At 42.9% G+C, this 23,661-nt stretch overlaps 2 protein-coding genes and 1 non-coding gene across 3 annotated transcripts in view; 1 reads left to right on the top strand and 2 right to left on the bottom strand.

Annotated features, from left to right (window-relative positions):
- Nucleotides 1-6,427, bottom strand: part of Tia1 (TIA1 cytotoxic granule associated RNA binding protein) — a 34,156-nt gene extending 27,729 nt beyond the window's left edge. The window contains 1 exon segment of the mRNA XM_090336742.1: nt 6,271-6,427. Within this exon segment, the coding sequence (XP_090192868.1) occupies nt 6,271-6,296 (26 nt within the window). The 5' untranslated portion in view covers nt 6,297-6,427.
- A 450-nt stretch (nt 6,428-6,877) lies between these two features.
- Nucleotides 6,878-6,948, bottom strand: Trnag-ccc (transfer RNA glycine (anticodon CCC)). Its single transcript has one exon. It is a non-coding gene; the product is annotated as a tRNA-Gly (tRNA).
- Nucleotides 6,949-14,160: 7,212 nt separating this feature from the next.
- On the top strand, nt 14,161-22,007 carry Pcyox1 (prenylcysteine oxidase 1). The gene is made up of 6 exons (XM_090336741.1): nt 14,161-14,312; nt 15,241-15,447; nt 16,205-16,379; nt 17,755-17,966; nt 18,276-18,428; nt 19,293-22,007. Exons 1-6 carry the CDS (start codon nt 14,201-14,203, stop codon nt 19,949-19,951), a joined length of 1,518 nt encoding a protein of 505 aa, XP_090192867.1. The 5' UTR covers nt 14,161-14,200; the 3' UTR covers nt 19,952-22,007.
- Nucleotides 22,008-23,661: the final 1,654 nt, after the last annotated feature.

Here is a 23,661-nt window from a genome sequence, read left to right as displayed (position 1 = left end):
TATTAATATAGCTTTAGATTATCTACAAAGAAAATTCATGAATGCTAGGTTGGGTTTGTTTACAGCCACAATCATATTAAAATGCAGAATACAGCTAGGCTCAGTGGCTTACACCTGTAATCCTTGTTACTTAGGAGGCTGAGATCTGAAGATCTCGGTTCAAGGCCAGCCTGGACATTAAAGTCTGAGACTCTAATCTGTGGCTCAAGGGGTAGGGTGGTAGCCTTGAGCTGAAGAGCTCAGAGGCAGCACCCAGGCCCAGAGTTCAAGCCCACAAAAAAAAAGGGGGGGGGGAATGCAGAATCATTATCAAATGAGGCCTCTGAAAATTTGAGTGAAAAGCATAAGTAGATTTTAAACTAATGATAAATTCCTCAAGAGCAGAGATTTTAAAAACATATCTACAGGGCTGGGAATTTAGGTTATTGGTAGAATGCTTACCTAGCATGCACTAAGACCAGGGTTCGATTCCTCAGTATCATATACATAGAAAATGCTGGAAGTGGTGTTATGGCTCCTTGAGAAAGCCCAAGGACAGTGCTAAGGCCCTGAGTTCAAGCCCCAGAACTGGCAAAAAAAAAAAAAGTGAAAGCTACACAGTAAGTGCATAAACTATCTCAAAAGTACTCATTTGCATGTGAGAGCAAATCACACACTAATGTTAAGGGGCTTGGAAGTTAACTTCCATCAACCAACAGCAATATTTTCAATATATAGATTTTTCTTTTGGAGGGCTGTGGTACTGAGGTTAGAACTCAGGGTTTAAGCTTTTTGATAACTTGACTGGTATTCTACCATTTGAGCCACAGCTCCAGTCTCACTATTTTTTTTTTTTTTGCCAGTCCCGGTGCTTGAACTCAGAGCCTGGGCTCTGACACTTTTTGCTCAAGGCCAAGGCTAGCACTCTGCCACTTGAGCCACAGTGTTACTTTTGGCCTTTTCTGTGTATGTGGTTCCGGGGAATTGAACCCAGGGCTTCCTGCATGCTAGGTGAGCACGCTAGTACACTAGACTGCTAGGCCACTAGGCCATGCTCCCTACCCAGTCCAACTTTTTGCTGGTCATTATGCATATGGAGTCTCTTGGACTTCTCACCTTTCTGCTGGATTTGAACTTTCTCAGTTCTCAGCTTCCCAAGGAGCTAAAAACAGTCATGAGCCATAGGTATATAGTTTTTAATTCACAAATTGAATGTTCTTAAAGTAACCAAGGCCAATTCAGATTAACTACATGTTTTTATTTTTTTCATTATAGACAATTTCCAATTCATACATGAAAATATATGTACAACATTCCCCAACTTGCTACAATATTTGAACTTATTAAATTTGTACCTTGAACATTCCTCAAAATAGTCTTGCAGTGTAATTTTTTTGGATGGGGATTGGTCAGGGGCTTGAACTTAGGCCTGAGCACTGTCCCTGAGCACTTTTGCCCAAGGCTCCTACCACTTCGAGGAACAGTGAGTGCCACTTACGGTTTTGTGCAAGTTAATCAGAGATAAAGATCTCATGGATTTTCCTGCCTGGGCTGCCCTCAAATCTCAGCCTCCTGAGTAGCCAGGATTACAGGCATCAGTCACCAGCTGCCAGCTTGCAGAATAAACTTTTTTTTTTTTTTTGGGTCAGTCCTGGGCCTTAAACTCAGGGTTTGGGCACTATCCTTGGGCTTTCTCAAGGATAGAGCTCTACCACTTGAGGTACAACACCATTTCTGGCTTTTCTCTATGTATGTGGTACCAAGGAATCGAACCCAGGTCTTCGTGCAAGCACTCTACCACTAGGCTAATCTTCTGCCCCGCAGCATAAAATTTAAAAGAGTTCTTCTTATAGTGTTTCTAATGTATTGCTGACAAGATGAATACTGGCAATCTTTAACTTAAGAGGATGCTGAAGAAAACAGATGTGACAAATGAGGGTGTCTCCTCTGAGCCATTTAAGAACACACTGAATACTAAAATTCAAGCTAATTTATTTTCAATGAGTAAAATCTTGATTCACTTCTTGAATTGTACTAGATTGTAAAGCAAATTTATTTATCATTTACTATGGACCAGTCACCAACAAGAACATATTAAACTCCCCTGGCTACTAGAATTATTAAGGCAAATATAGCTATATATCTACATATAGATATAAACATATATAGATATAGATTTTTTGGAGTCAGTCCTGGGACTTGAACTCAGGACCCGAGCACTGTACTTGGGCACTCTCAAGGATAGAGAACTTTCCACTTGAACCACAGCACCACGTCTGGCCTTTTCTTTTTTTTTTTTTTGCCAGTCCTGGGCTTGAGCTCAGGGCCTGAGCACTGTCCTTGGACTTTCTCAAGGCTAGAGCTCTACCACTTGAGCCTCAGCACCACTTCTGGCTTTTTTCTATATGTGGTACCGAGGAATCGAACCCGGGTCTTCATGCATGCTAGACAAGCACTTTAACCACTAGGCCAAACTCCCGGCCCCAGGTCTGGCCTTTTCTGTGTATGTGGTACCAAAGAATTGAACCCAGGTCTTCGTGCATGCTAGGCAAGCACTCTACCAGGTCTTTGAACATGCTAGGCAAGCATTCTACCACCAGGCCAAGCTACTGGCCCCAAGGCACAAGTACTTTAAAAGTAAAATAGTGTTGGCAAAAACTTAGGGATTAGTCTCTGCCTATATTTAACCAAGATTGGTCTGACTGAAAGAAGAGGAATTTGGTTGAATGAGGTAGAAGCAAGGGGAGGGAGGTAATAAAAATTCTAGATCATAAACTAGGGGAAAAAGTTCTTAGGCTGTTCTAACGAAGGGCACAAAAATTCTAAACATTGTTTTTCTTAGCTACAAGACGTAGTAATTTACCTCTGAATTCTGATACAGTGTAAATGAGCATGTAAAAGCATTTAATACTGGGTCTGGTGCACACTAATTATCCAAATAATTTTGTGAATGGGTAAAAGTCCATAATTTATGTAATGGATAGTCCTCTGCCTCCAATCTAGTACTATTTAACTGCTTTTGAGGCCTGAGGGCTGTGCTACTGGGGCCAGTACTCAGGGCTGGAGCTTTTTGATAACTTGGCTGATATTGTACCATTTGAGCCACAGCTCCAGTCCAACTTTTTTTTTGGGGGGGGGAGTGGGTCCTGGGGCTTGAACTATGGGCTCTTCAGCTAAAGGCTACTGCCTTATCCCTGGGCCTAAACATTGTTCCTGAGCTATTCAGCTCAAGGCTATACCACCCTATCCCATTTCCCATTTTCTAGTGACTGACTGGAGATAAGAGTCTCATGTACTTTAGTGTCCGGGCTGGCTTTGAACCGCTATCCTCAAATCTCAGCCTCCTGAGTAGCTAGGATTGATTACAGGCATGAGCCACCGCACCTGGCATGTAGTCTAACTTGTTGTAGCCTGCCTTTATTGTATGATATTCTCAAATCAATATAACTAAAAAGGTTACATTCTCAGGTAATTATGACTTTCTGAAGGTAAAAAATCTAAGATAATCTAAGAATTATAAAAGATGAATAGTACTTAGCTCAATATGCTTATTATAGTTCTAGCTAAGAGCCTAGGGTTTGCTAGGCAGGAGCTCTAGTTTTAGCCACATCTCCAGGCCTGAAAATTTACTTAAAAAAAAAAAACAAAAACAGGCCCAGGCCGCGAGTTTGGCCTAGTGGTTAAATTGCTTGCCTAGGATGCACGAAGACCCAGGTTCCATTCCTCCATACCACATACATAGTAAAAGGCCGGAAGTGATACTGTGGCTCAAGTGGTGGCACTCTATCCTTGAGAAAACCCAAGGACAGTGCTCAGGCCCTGAGTTCAAGGCCCAAGACTGACAAAACAAAAACAAAAACAACCCAAAAACATCATGTTGAGTGAAGAGCAAAGCAACAAAAGGCGCATGGTATCCTTAATATGTGGCTATTAGATCCAAACAGTACAAGAGCGAGGACTCAATATTTGTGTGCCCAATGCTATGGATATGGTATTGGAAATATAAACACAACTATATAGAAAAAAATTTACTCTATAGACATATTGTTTTACTACATAAATTAATATGTATCTATGACATACAAACTCTCAGCCTAATTTTAATTATGTTCTAAAATCTAAGTGCCAGTGACTGTATACAGATTTCCTTCTTGAATACTTGTTTGTTAAACACATTATTTGAAATGTGATGTAAAAAATCAATGTTTAATTAAATTCTTTAATAAATAAAAAAAAAAAGCAAGCTGGAGTGTCTGGTGCCCATGGCTCACACCTGAAATCTTAGCTACTCAGGATCTGTGAATGGAGGTCCTAGCCAGCCTAGGCAGGTAAGCCTGGGAGATTCACTATCTCCAATAAACTACTCAGAAAAAGCCACAAGTGGCACTACAGTAGAGGTTCAGGAACAGTATCCAGACTTTGAGTTCAAACCCCAGGACTGGCAAAGAAAACAATAAAACAAAACAAAACTATGCACTGTTACTTTTTAAAGAATTCATCTGTAGATACAATCTTTCCAAAAACAAAGGAGATCCCCAGAACCAGCGGCTCCTGTAATCCTAGCCACTGAGGAGGCTGAGAGTTGAGGATTTAAGTTCAAAGACAGCTTTTTTTTTTTTTGGGGGGGGGGGTGGAAACCCTTGAGACTCTTATCTCCAATCATCAAAAAAAGCGCCTATCGACATGTTTTATTACATAGATTAATATATATCTATGACATATAAACCCTCAGCCTAATTTTAATTATGTTCTAAAATCTAAGTGCCAGTGATTGTACATAGAGATTCCCTTCTTGAATACTTGTTTGTTGAACACGTCATTTGAAATTTGATGTAAAAATCAATGTTAATAAATTCTTCAGGCCGGGAGTTTGGCCTAGTGGTAAAAAAAAAAATGCCATTGCAAGTGTTTGAGGGCTAAACAAAAGAAGCTCAGGGATAGTGCCCAGGCCTTGAGTTCAAGCCCCAGGTCATGCACACGCATACACACACACACACATTTCAAGGCAATAAATTATTTGATAATTTTTTTTAAAAAGTTAAAGCATTAAGGAAAACAAGTATAATTGTGTTTCCCTATATATATTGGAAATTTGAGACTGAAAGAAAATTGGCTATGAAAAATAATTACGTTATTTCAGAACATTTTAGTAGCAACTAAACAGCAAAAAAACAAAAAAAAAAAACCTAAAATTCCTTTTTTTAATGCACAGAGCCTTCAAACTGCCTGTATCCCAAGAATAACGAGAAAAAAGAGTTCTCAATGGAATTCACTGAAAAGTTAACTATGTGAGACAGATGTTGTCTGCTTCACTAAGAGTAGTTTACCACTGTTCGCATCCTACAATAAAAACACGATGTAGATATGAAATAGACGACAACAAAACCCCAAATACCCCTATCACTCAGTAAGCTTTTCCCTTATTTTTCGAAAAATGAAACAAAGGCAGGATCTCCTCATCTAGTAATACTCTGAAAAACAAAGAAAGCAATGAGGGAAGCTATGCCACAAAGAAAATACCTTAGGCTTGGATCATTCAATGTTAACAAAAACTCCTTAGACTTGATTTCAGGTTATCTATCCAAGTGTTGCTTCATTAAATTAAAAAAAAAATTTTTAAAGCCTGCTTGATCAGGAGTATGGCAATCGCAAAAGTAGCAAGCGATTACAGTAACGTATTAAACCCACTTCCCCGGGAAGATACACGTCTCCGCGTGAATTTCCACTGTAAAAAGGCAGTTTCCAAATCCCCGGGGCGCGCAGTCAGGCTTTGTGATGGAGGGTTGGGGGGCGCTACCGAAAGAAGGCCGAAGAACTGGCTACCCCCTCCCCCCGCCCCAGGTGGCAACTCTGCGTCTCAAGGGAGGAGGATGGGGGAAATAAGAATCCTGCCAGCAAGTAACTGACGGGCAGCGATTCAGAGAAGGACCCGAGGGTGAAAGGAAAGAGATTCATCGGAAAGGAAGGGGGCGGGAAAAAAAAAAAAGGCGGGTGGTGCGCGGAGGTGCGGGGAGGTGGGATGGGACGTCTTCCTCCCGGTCCCAGGCCCACCGAGGGCCTCGCGGCGGCGAAGCTGCGCTCACGGGCCGCGTTCGGGGCGCGCAGCGCCGCCGCCTCCACCGGCTCCGCTCCCAGCCCGGCGCTCGGCTCCACGCATCCAGGTGAGCTCCCGAGAGCAGCGCCAGCGCGGCGCGGCGTCACGGACAACCAGAGGCCGCGGGGCGGCGCGGGGCCGAGGCCCCCCTCCGGACGACCACCATCCCGCCTCCCTCATCGCTGCTCCAGACTCACAGAGTCTTGGGCATCTCGTCCTCCATGGCTGCGGTGGTCGCGGCGGCGGCGGCGCCTCTGGGTCCAGCTCCCTGCCCTTCACTCCCTCACAAATCGTTAAGAGCAGCTCTAGCTAAGGAATGGCGGGGTTTCTCGGCCGACCGCGGGTGACTTTGTCCTCTTCTTCCACGGCAATGACACTAAATCGCTCAGCCCAGCGTGAACAATGAAGCTCCGATCCAAGATGGCGGCGAGCAGGGGCGCCTAGGAGCAGCCGGCGGAGTGACCGGGACCGCGCAGGCGCAGAAGAACCTTGCACTCTCAACCCCGCGTGGCCGCTGGGCTACCATTCAATCCATAGGTTCACTTGTTGCGCAGCCGCTCTTCCAATTCCATGCTAGGGCGCGGAGGTGGGGGCGGGGCGAGGGAAAGGAAAGGGCTTGGATGGCGCAGGCGCAAAGTTAACTAATTCAGGCTCGGCGTGAACTTTTTTGTCTTTCAATTTCAGATAGCGATGTTTTGATAGTGAATCACAATGAAATTGAAATCGGTAGAATAAAATTAAGTTTTAAATTTTTGTAGCGGTTTTATGTCAAAATGTTTAATGAGCCAGGGAACAAAAGTGTACTGCGCCGCCCGGGAATCGAACCCGGGTCGCAAGAATGGGAATCTTGCATGATACCACTACACCAGCGGCGCTGTTGGTAATAGAGCTCGCCAGAGTTCCCTAAGAGGAAATGCAAGCACATGTTCCCCTGCTTTGTGGTCAAGATGAGTCTTACTGTTCGATTAATTCAAAACAAAAACGGAAACGGTAAGCTCTCTAAACATCACCTGTATAATAATTGTTTAAAGTTCTAAAGAAAATAAGTGTATTGATTTTTAGAATTCATTTTTGTTATGAGAAAAGATTTATCGTTCCTCATCCCAATGTAGTTTTACTTAAAAAAAAAAAGTGTACGTGCAGAATTCAAACTTGAGTATTAGTTACCCCCCACACCACCCACCCAATCCCCCAAATAAACTTGCTTTGTTGATGCTAAAGAATGTTTTCAGACGCTGTTTTTTTTAAATTATTTTTTTATGTTGACACCTCTTTTGTATACTCAATGGATGATAGAAAAGCGTAAACAGAATTGTATAACTAGTGGTGCTGTGGCTTAGAGTGCTAGCTGAAGAGCTTAGGGGCAGTGCCTAGGCACAGAGGTCAAGCCCCCAACAACTCACACACATACACACACACAAAGAATTTTAAAACTATGTAAGAAAGATTACTTCAATTTCTGCCTTCTTTTAGGGACCAGAGAATGAAAATCTCCGAAATGTAATTTAATGTTCTCAATATGCAATTTTTATATTGCATTTTGTAAATTATATGAAATATTTTAAAAAAATTTATATATCTGAAAGTGTGATGTCCTCTTTAAAGTAGTGCCTTTAGATTATGTCATATTTTAGAATTGTCATTTAGAGTCTGTGGCACATTTTTTTCTAATTATATTTTTAAAAATACTAAATATTGTGGTGGAGACTGTGGTTCAGCAGTAGAGAACCTACATAAATACTGTAGCCCACTCTGCAATCCTTGTTCTCCCAAACCAAGAAATTGAGAATTTCTGAGGTTACTTAATGAGCTTTCGGCCAGTCTGAAACTCTGGCTTGAATAACAGCAACAAACAGAACTATTAAATTCGGGGGTATTTTTTAAAAATTAAGCTTAATTAATTTAATTGTTAGTATAAAGATCATGAACAGAGGGTTTATAATTACATAAGTCAGGTAAAGAGTACATTTCTTTTTGAACACTGTCACCTCTTCTCTCACTTGAAGCATTGATCTTTTGAAGGAGAAGAATTGTTAGTAGCTAGTGTTCTACCACCTGAAAATAGCTCCCCTTCTGACTTTTTCTGTTTGTTTGTTTGTTTGTTTGTCTTGGGGCTTGAACTCTGGACCTGAACCACTGTCACTGACTTCTTTAGCTCAAGGCTACTACCCTATCCCTGGGCCTGGGTGCTGATCCTGAGCTCTTAGGTTCAAGGCTACTGCCCTAGCCTTGAGCCACAGCCCCACTTCCCATTTTTTCTTGAGATGAATTGGAGTTGAGTCTCATGGCTTTATAGTGGTGGGCTGACTTTGAACCTCCATTCTCAGTTGTCCCCTTCTGACTTTTAGAAAGTTCATTAAAGATAGAGTCTCACAGAATGTCTTGCTTAGACTGGCTTTGAACCACAATCCTCAGATCTCAGCCTTATGAGTAGCTAAGATCATAAGCATGAGCCACCAGCACCCAGCTTAACATCTTTTTGATTCACCCATTAAAAGTGGTATTCACAGAGATAGTGCAATGCCATCTCCTCTCCCCAGCTCACTGGTCTTCCTGGTCCTATAGATTTGCCTGTTGTAGACATTTCACAGAAATGGAGTCATACAGACTCATTTACTATTAATGACCTAAAATTTAATTACCTTAAGGAAGAGAGGAGGAATTTTTTTTAATCTTTTCTCTATATCTATGTTCCACCAATCTATATCCTCAGCCCTCTACTTTTTTTTCTACTCCAAATGAGGCAATACTGGTGCATATGTCCTTGTTGTGTTTTATTTGTTTTATTTAAAGAAAGACTAGATGTAGCTCAGATTGGCCTACCTCAAACTCCAGAGTACTTGTGATTGTAGGTGTGCATCACCACCCCTGATCAGACATGTGTTTGAGGTTTGTGTTTTGTTTTGGCAGGATATATTTCCCAATAAGGGGTTACAGGAAATAGATACATACATTACGCATACAGTCACACAATCATATATGTATAATTACATTTACATAATCATAGTAAAAACAGCTGTAGTCATTCACATCTACATTAGCAATATTTGATTTGAAAGCCAGTCCTTGAGCCCTCCTGTGACCTCATTTCCTATTTCTCTTACATTTTTAGTCTTATTAAACCTTGCCAATATAATAGATTCAAATGGTCTCTGCTTTTTTTTTTAGCTTGTGCTTATCTAAACTGCTACTAAGATTGAGTATCTTGGACTAGGATGCAGCACAATGGCAAAGCCTTTGGCTACCAAGCATCAGTGTCCTGGGTTTTTTTCCCAAAAAAACAAAATACAAAAATACAGTTTGTTTTGCCAAAAAACAAAATTCAAAAATACAGTTAAAAAATAATCAAACAAAAATTGAGTACCTCTTCTTTTATCTGCATGATTTTTACCATTGGTTCTTATACTCTCATGAATTGCCTATTGATAGAGTGTATATATTGAGTTGTTTACCTGATCAATCGGTAGAACTCTTTGTACAATTGTAATAGTAGATACATTTATCTCGCCTATACTGGCAAATACTTTTCTTTTCCTCTTCCTTTCCCCCTCCCCTAAGAGAAAAGAAGCAGTCTTTAATGAACAAAGTTAAATTCTTGATGGAAACAATGAGTTTTAAATGCTTTGAGGCCACTGTTGCTACAGACAAACCCTCTAATCTTTCAGGGTGCTCCTTGTTGAAGGGTTCTGGGGGAGCTTGCTGTGCACGGTTTTATTTATGAGACAGTTGTGTCTGGGCTCCCCCCATCTTCTCTCATTTTCTATACATTCACTGCCTGGGACTAAGAGAGCTGCAGCTGCTGAGCTGAATGCAAACCAGCAGGTGGCACTGCAGGTCCTCAAACTGCACCTGTGCAAAGAACGCCTTCTGAGTCAGAGATCCTCTGGGAGATGGAGTACTGAACTGGAAAAGGCATGGAGAAAGGGACCTAGTGCCTTAAGTGGTTTCCTCAGCCTCACTCCTGTTCTAGCTCAGCTTTTTCCCATTTCTGTTCCTACCTCGTGGTCGCCAACCTTCTGGAAAAGATCTTAGAAGAAAGTACACAAAAGAGCATTTGACCAATTTCTTCATATTGAGTTCCTGAGGGTATGGGCTTTTAGTTTTTAGGATGAAATGCTTGTCACAGGCTGGCATTTGCACCAAGGCAGAGCCTTGAACCCATACTTGAACCCAGGAGCTCTAGATAATTTAGTAGCCAACTTGATATTTAGTTGTAGATTTCAATAAGAACTTATGATCGTGGGAAATAGGAAATAGTCTACCTCTTCTTATCCATCTGTAGAATTCTTTGTTGTTGTTGTTGTTGTTTTGTAACACTGACTACCATGCTGTTGTCCTATCCATGACAAATACTTTTCTTATGCTTTATTATCTGAAAAAGTTTGCTTTATTTTTACACAGTTAAATATATCCTTCCTTCCTTCCTTCCTTCCTTCCTTCCTTCCTTCCTTCCTTTCTTTTTTTCTTTCTCTTGTGCCTGTCATGGGGGTTGAACTCAGAGCCTGAGTGCTGTCCTTCAGCTTTTGTGCTCAATGCTAGCACTCCACCACTTGAGCACCCCTCCCACCACCACCCCCACTAATTCCAGTTTTCTGAAGGTTCATTGGAGATAGAGTCTCATGGACTTTTCTGCCCAGGCTGCTCCCAGATGGGCTTATTCTCCTTACAAATGACTCTATATTGAAAACACAGGGGACAAGGGGAGGGAACTAAACTACTTAAAAGGGAAAGAAATAGTCTGGTGCTGGTAACTGAAGCCTGTAATCCTAACTACTCAGGAGGCTGAGATCTGACAATGGTGGTTTGAAATCATGCTAAGCAGGAGAGTTAGTGAGACTTTTACCCCAATCACAGAAAAAAAAAAGGGGAGCTGAAGTTCCAAGTGGTAGAGCACTAGCCTTAAGCAAAAAAAGCTCAGGAACAGTACCCACGTCCATACTTCAAATTCCAGGACTGGAAAAGAAAAGAGACCTGAGGCATTATGAAGGTATGAGAAAATTTTTCTTGCAAGAGGACTGGAAGTTCAAAGCCATCCTGGACTGCAATAGAGTGACCCTGTCTCAGCAACAATAACAATAAGATCATACATTATCTATGTAGTAATCTTATCTTTTCATCAGTCCTGGGGCTTGAACTCAGAACCTCAGTGCTGTCCTTGAGCTCTTTTACTCAAGATTAGCTTTTTATCACTCTGAGCCACAGTGTTACTTATGGTTTTTCTGGTGGTTAATTGGAGAGGAGTCTCACGGGACTTTGCTGACTAGGCTAGTGGTGAATCATGTTCTCAGTCTCCTAAGTAGCTAGGATAATAGGCATGAGCCCAAATGTGATAACATTTTCTGTCATGATTATTAAAACCTTTTTGAGTTCTATTTTCTTCCTCCTTCTCCTCCTCCTCCTCCTGTTCTTCTTCTTCTTCTTCTTCTTCTTCTTCTTCTTCTTCTTCTTCTTCTTCTTCTTCTTCTTCTCCTTCTCCTTCACCTTTTTCTTCTTCTTCTTCTCCCTCTCCTTCTTCTTCTTGTGGGTCATGAGGCTTGAACTCCACCTGGGTACCGTCCCTGAGCTCTTCAGCTCAAGGCTATCACCTTAACCCTGGGCCTGGGTGCTGTCCCTGAGCTCTTCAGCTCAGGCTACTGCCCTACCCTTGTGCCAATCCCACTTCCTGAGATTAATTGGAGATAAGAGTCTCAGGTCCTTTTGTGCCCAGGCTGGCTTTGAGCCTTGATCTTCAAATCTCAGCCTCCTGAGTAGTTAGAATTACTGGCATGAGCCACTGCAACTGGCTAGGTTCTATTATTTTCAGAGGGCAAGGATATATGGTGAAATGCTTCTGTCTCCCATTTTAAAAGCCTAATGTGCCAGGCGCAGTGGCTCATGCCTGTAAACCTAGCTACTCAGGAGGCTGAGATCTGAGGATCAAAGTTCAGAGCCAGCCTGGGCACAAAAGAACCTGAGGCTAGTGAGTTCCACCACTGCATTTTTTTTTTTTTTTTAGCCAGTCCTGGGCTTGAGCTCAGGGCCTGAGCACTGTCCTTGGACTTTCTCAAGGCTAGAGCTCTACCACTTGAGCCTGAGCACCACTTCCGGCTTTTTTCTATGTATGTGGTACCGAGGAATCGAACCCGGGTCTTCATGCATGCTAGGCAAGCACTTTAACCACTAGGCCAAACTCCCGGCCCCCACCACTGCATTTTAAATCATTTTTTCCCCCCACTCCTACTCTCCTGAAGTTATACACATGAAAGAGGTGGGTTTTTTGGTTTGGTTTGGTTTGGTTTGGTTTTTTTTTTTTTTTTGCCAGTCCTGGGGCTTGAACTGAGAGCCTGGGTACTGTCCTTGCTTTTTCTCAAGGCTACCGCTCTACCACTTGAGCCTCAGCACCACTTCTGGCTTTTTCTAAGTATGTGGTACCAAGGAATCGAACCTGGGTCTTCATGCATGCTAGGCAAGCACTCTACCACTAGGCCAAATTCCCAGCCCCCAAGAGTATTTTTTAAATCTAATTTTTCACAAACATTTAGATCATGGCCTCAATTTGAGTTCCTATCATTTCGAAGGAACTCAAATATTTATTTAATTATGTAATTTTTTTTTGTGGGGTCATGGGGCTTGAACTCTGGGCCTGGGCACTATCCCAGAGCTCTTCACCTCAAGGCTACCACCCAACGCTTGGGCCTGGGCATTGTCCCTGAGCTCTTTAGCTCAGGGATATACTAACTAAAAAAAATGAACAAAACATAAAAACAAATATAAGTAAATACAATTTAACAATGTAGACAAGGAAAATACCTAGGAAAATGAGTGAATCTCTAAGAGATTTTGCTTTGGATTCAGACTTATAGTGGAGAGTGCTGTCAGCAAAGAATTGCTGATTTTTAGAGAAGTGACAAGACAAAGGAAAAATATTTTGAGTCTCTAAGGATAGCAAATGGTGGGAAGACAGATAAATGGTAGAAGTCTCTGTGGTAAAGTTTCTCATGTAGATTCAAACTCCTGGCTGATAAAAAGTCTGTCAGGAAACAAAATTAGCCAGATACTGGTGGTTTATGTCTATAATTCTGGTAACTTTGGAGGCTGAGATCTGACAGATTAAAGCCAGTCTGGGAATGAAAGTCTGTGACAACTCTGATCTCCAATTAACCACTAAAATAAAGGCCAGAAGTACAACTGTGACTCAAGTGGTAGAGTGCTAGCAGAGAAAGGGGGGGGGGGGGGGGACTCAGGGACCACATATCCAGGCCCTGAGTTCCAAGACTTGGGACTAGCACCAAGAAAAAATAAAAAATATTATGACTAATCAAGTAAAATGACTAATAAACTAAAGAAGTTTGCTTTATAGACTAAAGGTTTGATGAAAGCAGAAACAGAACAAAAAGTCCCTTGGGTTTTTTTTAAAACTTTTTGTTTTCTTGTCTTTTCTTTTTTTGGTACTGGGGATTGAAGCCAGAACGTTGCACTTGCTAGACAAGCACTTTGCCACTGAGCTACATCCCAGCCCGGAATCAACCCTTTGAAAGCAACTTGTCTTGTGAAAGTTAAGGCTGAGGAGACTTCCTTATTTTGTCTGATAAAGCTGGCATCTTTGGCAATTTAGCTATTAGATCTTTTTTCTTGGAAGACCAATCAAATTTCAGCTTGGTAGTAAGGAATTTCAGCGTGGGTGATTATATATTGCTTTGGATTGTTTGATTCAATACCTCCATACATTAATTTCGGGCCCAAGAGTCCCTGGTTTAAACTGATAATTCAGCAACTATTTCTTGGCCCAGATGGCCTGTGTCTGACAGATGGGCTGTGTGCTTTTTCTGAAAGTGAGATCGACAGAATGGAAGAGGCGCTTTACTCGCAGAGACTGGGGCCTGGAATGTCTTCTGGAGAAGCAGCTTTGGAAGGCTGGACCGGACTTGGTGGACCTTGGATCTGCATCGCAGGGGCAGGGAGACGGGGGAGACAAGGCGGAGACAAGGCGGGTGGAGCGTTCCTGATGTGGGCGGGGTCCGGTCGAAAACTGGGCGGGGCGTGGGCGGAGCTATAGACGAGGGGTGGGGCTAGCGAGCTTACGGAAGCTCCGCTACGCGGAGACTGCGGGGTCCGGGAGGCAGTCAGTCTGCAGCGCTCAGGGAGGCCATGGTGCGCTTCGCTACCGAGCTCGTCTCGTCATTGCTGGGGCTGGGGCTGCTCCTGTGCAGCTGGGGGTGCCTGGCGAGCGCCGAGTCGCGGGCCCCGCCGGAGAAGATCGGTAGGCCAGAAGGGGATGGTGCGGGCGGGCGCTGGAGCTGTGTGCGCTTCTGTCTCAGAGCCGAGCGAGACCCAAACCGGGACTCAGGGGCACAGGGCTCGCGACGCAGGATCACATTCAGGGTGGCTTTCCATCGTCTCGCGGGCAGGATCGTCCTTTCCCTGCCATGGAGAGATGCTGCTTTGAGGCCTGGGGGAGTGGCGACCAAATGTCCCTACAGCCCCAGGCCTTTGCGAGGCCCATTCTAGCTGGTCCAGAAGCACCAGGCCGCTCCACTGGGCCGAGCTGCACACCCTGCACTCACAGCTGCGCAAACAAGCCCACCAATCTGTCCTCTGGATTGTCTGGAGCCACCTCTCCTGTCGCCTGGCTACTGAGGTCTGCCCACAGAGGCCCCAGGCATGCAGGGATTTTTTTTTTTTTTTGCCCAGGGCTGTTGCAACTACCACAGTCATCTCTTGGCTTTCTCCTTTCACTCCCCTTGCGGTATTGCTTCCTGATCCCCTACCCTCCAATTAAAGCTCTGCTCTCTACGATCATTAGTTATACATTGGGTCCATATGGAGACAAAGAAGAAAAGCTAGGAGAACATGGCGGCCACTTTATTTGAAATGCGTACTGGAACGGCCCATCGAAGGGTGTGCAGGCACCTTTGGTGCCATTCACAAAGACCCGTGAGAAACTTGAGCATCTGGGGGGAAAATTACAATGAATGTCAGTTTGTAATTTAAATCTACCACATCTTTTGACTGGGAGGAGGGACTGTCCACATTCAGGGAGTTCTGTCTTCAGCCCTGAAGTCTTCCTTCCCCCAGGATTGCCTAATTGTTGGTCTTGAGTAACCTCTATTATTAATGATCTTTCAGAAACAAAACTCACACTGGTAAGGGGGGGGGAAAAAAACTTCCTTTTTTCCTCCCTCTCTTAGCAATTATTGGAGCTGGAATTGGAGGCACTTCCGCTGCCTATTATCTTCGACAAAAATTTGGGAATGATGTGAAGATTGATGTGTTTGAAAGAGAAGTGGTTGGCGGTCGTCTGGCCACTTTGTCAGTTCAAGGACACGACTATGAGGCTGGCGGTTCAGTCATCCATCCTTTAAATCTGCATATGAAGCGTTTTGTCAAAGACCTGGGTATGTAATTTTGGTTCAAGTTAAGCAAGTTTCTGTGTGAAAATTACCATATTTTTATCACACAGAGAACTAAAACTTTTCTGTATTGCCTTCACTGTTCAGTTTAGCAGTCTTTACTGGCTTCACTAGAAGCCATTCTCTTGTAATGGGACACTAGGTATCTGTCTCTTTAGTTATCTGGAATTACAGACATGGGAGAGGGGTTGAGGATGGTGGCTGTTGGGTTTGTGTTGAAGAATCAGAGGGTTTGAGCAGAAACCATAGAGTGCTTGTTTTACAACTGAGAAAATGTGATGCTGTGGCTTGAAGAGCCTAGTTGGAAGTCATTCACACAGCTATGGGTACAAACATGTGCCCAGCACTGGGGAGGAGGCTGGACAGGTTGTAGAGGAAATATGGCAGGCCTCTGCAGGCCTTTTCCTCTGGGAATATTGTGTAATTTTGGCCTCCTTCCATTAACCTGAAATGCCCAGTTTTGCAAAGCCATGAGTCAAGCCAAGAGGAACTCAAAGGGAGTGCCTCTTCCCCTCCACGCTCCCATCTGCCTTCTACATTGCTTGTGGGTGCTTTCATTTTCTCCCTGACCAAAATAGCAGGTCTAATTTGATACATCTGTGTGCTCTTCTGACCCATCTTCTAGAGCATCTGCTTTTGGATAGGGGAGGGAGCATATCACTATTCTAAAGATAGAGTGCCTTTAATGTGTCTTCTTAGACTTGGGGAAAAGTCACTTACCTACCCTTTCTCTGTTTTGCAGGGCTTTCTACAATTCCAGCTTCTGGGGGCTTAATGGGAGTGTACAATGGAGAGGATCTGGTATTCGAAGAGAGCAGCTGGTTTATAATTAACATGATTAAACTAGTCTGGCGCTATGGATTTCAGTCCCTGCGAATGCATATGTGGGTAGAAGATGTGTTAGACAAATTTATGAGGTAATTTTTTTTCCTTCTCTTTAACCTAGGCCAAACTCCCGGCCCTCTCTTTCCTTTTTGAAATGCTGACTTTCAAATGCAGGGTCTTGTACATACTAGGCAAGTGCTCCACCTCTGAGCTACATCTCTAGTCTAATGCTGAAAATTTTTGCCAGTGTTCTCCTTTTCTTTTCTTTTTTCTTCCTTCCTTCCTTCCTTCTTTTCCTTCCTTCCTTCTTTTCCTTCCTTCTTTTCCTTTCTTTCTTTCCTTCTTTCTTTCTTTCTTTCTTTCTTTTCTTTTCTTTTCTTTTCTTTTTTTGGCTAGTCCTGGCTTGAACTCAGCCTGAGTGCTATCCTTGGACTTCAAGGCTAGAGCTCTACCCCTTGAGCCACAACACCGCTTCTAGTTTTTTCTATGTATGTGACACCAGGGAATTGAACCCAGGTCTTCATGCATGCTAGACAAGTACTAGAGTGCTTGTCTACCACTAGGCAAAACTCCCAGCCCCTTCTTTTTTTTTTTGCCAGTCCTGGGGCTTGGACTCAGCGCCTGAGCACAGTCCCTGGGCTTTCTCAAGGCAAGCACTCTTACCACTTGAGCCACTTCTGTTTTTTTCTGTATATGTGGTACCAAGGAATTGAACCTGGGTCTTTGTGCATGCTAGGCAAGCACTCTACCACTAGGCCTAACTCCCAGCCCTTGCCAGTGTTCTTAGCGCTTTCATGAAACAACAGATTGTTAGAGGTCCTCACTCACCACTCTGGATGTATTTCAACGTTCTCTTACTAACTAAAAATCTGCACCCTTTCCTTTTCTGAATGTCTACTTCAGTTGCACTGGCCTGACTTTCTTGAAGATGTCAGCCAGAATTCTTCTGGATGGCTTCTACCCTCTTCTCCTTGCAGCTTCATATTCTTACATTCTTTTTTTTGGTCAATGTGGGGCTTGGTCTCTGGACCTGGGCAGTGTCCCTGAGCTCTTCAGCTCAAGACTACCACTCTACCCCTTGAGCCACAGCCCTACTTCCAGTTTTCTAGTGGTTAATTGGAGATAAGAGTGTCATGGTCTTTGGTCTTTAGTGCCGGGGCTGGCTTTGAACCATGATTTTCAGATCTGAGCCTCCTGAGTAGCTAGGATTTCAGGCATGAGCACCTGGCTAGGTTCCTCTCATTATTGTCAGGTAATTAAGTTAGCTATTATAGGTAGTATTGAAACGGTTATCACATTGTCCCTTATTTAAAAAAAAAGACAATTTTCTTTTGAAAGAGTCTCTATGTAAACATTTCTCTTAGAGGGATTTATCTTTTAGTTTGATTCTTGTGATGCTGTGTATCCTCTTCACATTTCCCCTATTTATCTTGTTTAATGCTTACTGGCCATTTCTCTTTTCCAAAGGATTTACCGCTACCAGTCTCACGACTACGCCTTCAGTAGTGTTGAAAAGCTATTACATGCCATAGGAGGCAATGACTACCTTGTACTGGTTAACCAAACGCTTCAAGAAAACTTGCAGAAAGCTGGCTTCTCTGAGAAATTCCTCCGTGAAATGATTGCTCCTATTATGAGGATCAATTTTGGGCAAAGCACAGATCTCAATGCCTTCGTGGGTAAGCCTGGGCTTGGAAAGCTTGTGAACATTGTTCTCAGCGGGACTTAATTGACATTAGGGTGGCTTCTGACTTTAGGCAATGGGTTGGGAGGCTTTCTCATAATCTATTTTAGACATGCGTTTTTGCAAGGAGGGGGTTCTTTTAGTAGTTTTTATTAACTCGGTGTTGACATCTTGGCAAGATTATTATTTTTTGGGGGGGTAGTGTCTAGAGCATTTGGAGCAGAACATTTAATCGAGAAGGGGGAATAGATTGAGGGTTATGTATAAAGTCAGAATTAAAACATGTTTTTCCTCTGGCTTACAGGGGCAGTGTCAATGACTGCTGCTGATTCCAACCTTTGGGCTGTGGAAGGTGGCAATAAAGTTGTTTGTTCACGGCTCATCCAGGCATCCAAAGTCAATCTTATATCTGGTTCCGTATTGTCTGTAGAGGAGAAAACAAAGACTAAGCAGCGAGGTGAGTTGAGCTTTCTTAGCTACTAGTTGTCCCTGTAGAAAAGATTGCTTAGGGGGAGAAACTTGTCTTCTGGCATCTTGGATTCAGTTCCAGAACGATAGAACAATAACAACAACAACTACTACTACTACTACTTCTACCTTCTTTCTTTCTTCTTTTTCCACTTATCCTGGAGCTTGAATTCAGGCCTGGGCACTGTCCCTGACTCTCTGTACTCAAGGCTACCACGTGAGCCACAGTACCACTTCCGACTTTCTCTGTGTATGGGGTACTGAGGAATCGAACCCAGGGCTTCATGCATGCTAGGCAAACACTCTACCATTAAGCCACATTCCAAGCCTCAGAATGATAGAACTTTAAGTTGTTTATGTTCTTCCTTGTAGCAATATTCCCAAATGTGCTCAAGTTCAGTGGCCTCACTCTTCGGATATAAACAATATTTTCATCCTCAAAAGAAAACATACTAGGGCTGGGAATCTGGCCTAGAGGTAGCGTGCTTGCTTAGCATGCACGAAGACCCGGGTTCGATTCCTTGGTACCACATACTTTGAAAAAGCCAGAAGTGGTGCTGAGGCTCAAGTGGTAGAGTTCTAGCCTTGAGAAAAATCCAAGGACAGTGCTCAGGTCCTGAGCTTAAGCCCAGGACTGACAAAAAAAAAAAAGAAAAGAAAACATACTAACATTCTACTAAGTTCTTACCTTCAGTGTTGTAAAATTAGATGGGCAGTATCTTAAGGCATAAATCTCCCATTTTTGGAATGATAGAGAAAGTTTGAGAAGTTACAGAATTATTTTTAGAACTTGCTAATATGTAGTTTCTATAGTTAGAAACACTAAGAAATGTATGTTTCCTTATTTTTGTAGGAAATGCCCCAAAGATGTATGAAGTAGTCTATAAAATTGGATCTGAGACTAAATCAGACTCTTATGACATTGTCTTGGTGGCCACTCCACTGAGTCAAAAGATATCCAACATCGCTTTCCTCAACTTTGATCCTCCAATTGAAGAATTCCATCAGAATTACCAGCAAATAGTGACAACTTTTGTTAAAGGTGAATTGAATTCAACTCTGTTTAGCTCTAGAGCCAAAGATCAGTTTGGTCTTTCTACAATTTTAGTCACCGACAATGCAGATATATTCATCAACAGTCTTGGAATTGTGAACTCTGTTAAAGGAAAAGATCATCCTCCACCGTCAACAGATGGAACACATGTTTGGAAGACGTTTTCCCGAGAAATTCTTACTAAAGAACAAATTACAACACTCTTCTTGTCCTATGATTATGCTGTGAGGAAGCCATGGCTTGCTTATCCTCATTACATGCCTCCAAAGAAGTGCCCCCCCATCGTCCTCCACGATCAGCTCTATTACCTCAATGGCATAGAGAGTGCAGCGAGTGCCATGGAAATGAGTGCCATTGCAGGCTACAATACTGCCCTGCTCGCTTATCACCGCTGGAATGGCCACACACACATGATTGACCAAGACAACTTGTACGAGAAACTAAAATCGGAGCTGTGACAGGACACTCTTTTCCCCTCTCCTTCCAACTAAGTATCACTGGCAAAGAAGAACAAAATTTGAGCAAAGGTTTTTGAATTCATTATTCTGCCATTGTAATTGTGCAACAAAGCAATGCCTATGGATCATAAGATAATAATACAAGATTCAGTGGATAACTTGTACTTAGCCCATCTCTATAATTGAATTGTTCTTTTGATATCCATCAATAGTGATGTCCAAGTTTGTAACATCTTAGAGAGTGGGACTCACTAGTTTACAGTTGGAATGATCTTAGGTAAAACTAGTCTAGAAGATGATTTTTGTTTTGTAAGCCTGGCTATCAAGTAATTTATACCTCTTTTTTTTTTTCTTTTGCCAGTTCTGGGGCTTGAACTCAGGGCCTGAGTGCTCGCTAAGCTTCTTTTGCTCAAGGCTAGCACTCTACCACTTGAGCCACAGAACCACTTCCTTCTCTTTCTGTTTATGTGGTACTAAGGAATCGAACCCAGGGCTTTATGCATGCTAGGCAAGCACTATGCCACTTCCTGGCCCCTAATTTATACCTCTTTAATAGAAATGTGCCTGTCCTAAAGCCTTGACTTTCAGAATGGGATCTTTTGATTGCTTCTGTATTTATTTTTTTTGTGTGTAAAATTCAAGTCTCACAAGTATAATTTCATACAGAAATCTCCAGTGAAATGGAAAATAAATACAGTCAATTGAATTAAGAGATTGGCAATCTAGTATTAAATCATGTAATGAGGCCTTTTTTTTTTTTTGGCCAGTCCTGGAGTTTGAACTCAGGGCCTGAGCACTGTCCTTGGCTTTCCTCAAGGCTAGCACTTTAACCACTGGAGCCACAGCACCACGTCCAGCTTTTCTATATATGTGGTACTGAGGAATCAAAACCTGGTCTTCATGCATGTTAGACAAGCACTCTACCACTAGGCCAAACTCCTGGCCCCCTGAGCCTCTTGCCTGCCTCCCCCCCCCCTTTTTTTTTTTTGTTTTTTTGCCAGTCTTGATGCTGGAACTCAGGGCCTGGGCACTGTTTTGGGTCTTTCTCAAGGCTAGTGCTCTGCCACTTGAGCCATAACACCACTTCCAGACAGCTTAGAGAGACCTTAGATGTCTTTTCTATATATGAGGTACCAAGGAATTGAACCTGGGTCTTCATGCATGCTAGGCAAGCACTCTACCACTAGGCCAAGCTACCCTACCCCCCCTACCCCTACCTGGCCCACCCTATCCCCCTTTTTTTGTCTCTATCTTCTAGGGATTGTAGCTAGGATTTTACTCCTGTTGGGCAATTACTATACTATACATAAACTTTACTCCCATCCCCAAGGAGCTTTAAAATGCTGTTAGGCCCTCACAACAAGGAATTGGGGTTTAATGGATTGAGGATAGTACCTTGTTATGGTAGCTTTATTAAGTTCCCAGTATGCAGCTAGAAGTGTGAGAATCTTGTATATGTGGCTAAAATGTTTACAGTAGGTGGTTGGTGATCCCCTCTCAAAGTTCTGAGAACCCAAAGAATTATCACAGTAGATCCATTTCACAAGGAATGAAGTTCTCCTTAAATAGTAAAAAGTATCGACAGTGTTAATAGCTGCAGCAATATTGATAACCCAGATGAGTTGCACTACAGCAGAGTATTAGCAGTGACACCAAGCATGTTCAAATGCAGCTTGTAGAAGGAATGCATCAGTTGCTGTAGTATGAAAAGTGGGTTGCTGAAATTAAGGCAAAAACTGCATATCTGAGTCAGCTGTGGGGCTCAGAGCTTCTGTTATGCAGCCAGTCTTAAAAAACAGTTCTATATCTAGCATACAAAGATGGTGTCTGATGTCACAGCCATTAGCAGAACAGAACATATGAAACTTCTGATTTCTAACAATAGGCTATAATCACATACTATTACAAAAATATGGCTTCACCATTGTGACGATTACTTGCAAAACGATGTTAAGGGAACATTGATTCTTGGTAAAAATTATTTCCTTCCTATTGTAATTGTGAATGTTAATGTACTAATAAAGCTTCCAAGATATATTTGATACAGAGGCAGGAATTCATAGTTTTAAAGTTATCTTTTTGCTAATTCTTTTTTTTTTTTTTTTTGCCAATCCTGGGGCTTGAACTCTGGGCCTGGGTGCTATCTCTGAGTTTCTTTTGCTCAAGGTGAGCAGTCTGCCACTTGAGCCACAGCATGATTTCTGCATCATTTCTGTTTTTTTTTTTTTTTTTTTGTGGGTCCTTGGGCTTGAGCTTGGCCTGGGCATTGTCCCTGAGCTCTTCAGGCTCAAGGCTACTGCCCTACCCCTACCCCAGAGCCTGGGTGTTGTCCCTGTGCTCTCCAGTCCAAGGCCACTGCCTTACCCTTGGGCCAATATGCACTTCCCACTTCCTGTTTTTAGAGGTTAGTTGGAGATAAGTCTCAAGTTCTAGCCTGTAATCCTAGCTACTCTGGAGGCTGAGGTATGAGGATCAAGGTTCAAAGCCAGCTCAGGCACAAAAGGACTTGAAATTCTTATCTCCAATTAACCACAAGAAAACAGGAAGTGGAGCTTGGCTCAAGGGTAAGGTGGTAGCCTGGAGCTGTAGATCTCAGGGACAACACCCAGGTTCAGGGGTGGGGCAGTAGCCCTGAGCTGAAAAGCTCTGGGACTGCCCAGGCCAAGTTCAAGCCCCATGGCTCACCAAAAAAAAAAAAAAAAAATTCTCAAGTTTTTTTGTGCTGTGGCTAGCTTTGAACCATGATCCTCACCCTCCTAAGTAGCTAGGATTACTGGTGTGAGCCACCGCACCAGGTATACTTCCAGTTTTATTGAGTGGTTTATTGGAGGTAAGACTCATGGAGTTTCCTGCCTGGGCTGTTTCAACTGCGATTCTCAGATCTCATCAGATCTCAGCCTCCTGAGTAGCTAGGATTACAGGTACATGAGCCACTGGCACCTGAAACTAATTGTTTTTTTTTTTTGGGGGGGGGGGACTTTAACTGTGGGCTTGGGTGCTGTCCCTGAGCTCTTCAGCTCAAGGCTACCACCCTTCCCCTGGAGCCACAGTGCCACTTCTGGTTTTCTGGTTGTTAATTGGAGATAGAGTCTTATGGACTTTTAGTGCCTGGGCTGGCTTTGAAGTTCGATCCTCAGATCTCTGCCTCCTGAGTAGTTAGGATTATAAGCATGAGCCACCATGCCCAGCACCTGACACTAATTTTATTCTTACAAGTGCCTTTAAGAGGTTTTTTGTTTTGTTTTGTTTTGTTTTTTTGCCAGTCCTGGTCTTGGACTTTCTCAAGGCTAGAGCTCTACCACTTGAGCCACAGCACCACTCACTCCTGGCTTTTTTTCTATGTATGTGGTACCAAGGAATCGAACCTGGGTCTTCATGCATGCTAGGCAAGCACTCTACCACTAGGCCAAAGTCCCGGCCCTTCAGGAAAGTTTTTTGTTTAACTTTGTAGACGTATGTGTGTATGTTTCATTAATTCCCCATATCTGATAGGTTCAAACACTCCATGAATGCTGGAAACAGTAGAAGTTAGCCTACATATGCACTAGGCTTTTTTCTTGTACATAAATAGATACACTCCAATGGGTTTCATTGACATATTTGGCACAGTAAGAATAGCAACATTAAGAGTAAAATAGATCATAGGCCAACTTGGTGCCGTCACAGTAATTGCTTTTCAACTACAGATTACAAATCAACATATACATTTC

Source organism: Megascapheus bottae, chromosome 7 (genome assembly GCF_031878675.1).
Source record: "Megascapheus bottae isolate mThoBot1 chromosome 7, mThoBot2.hap1, whole genome shotgun sequence".
Lineage (NCBI taxonomy): Eukaryota > Metazoa > Chordata > Mammalia > Rodentia > Geomyidae > Megascapheus > Megascapheus bottae.
This window is presented reverse-complemented; position numbering and strand designations above follow the sequence as displayed.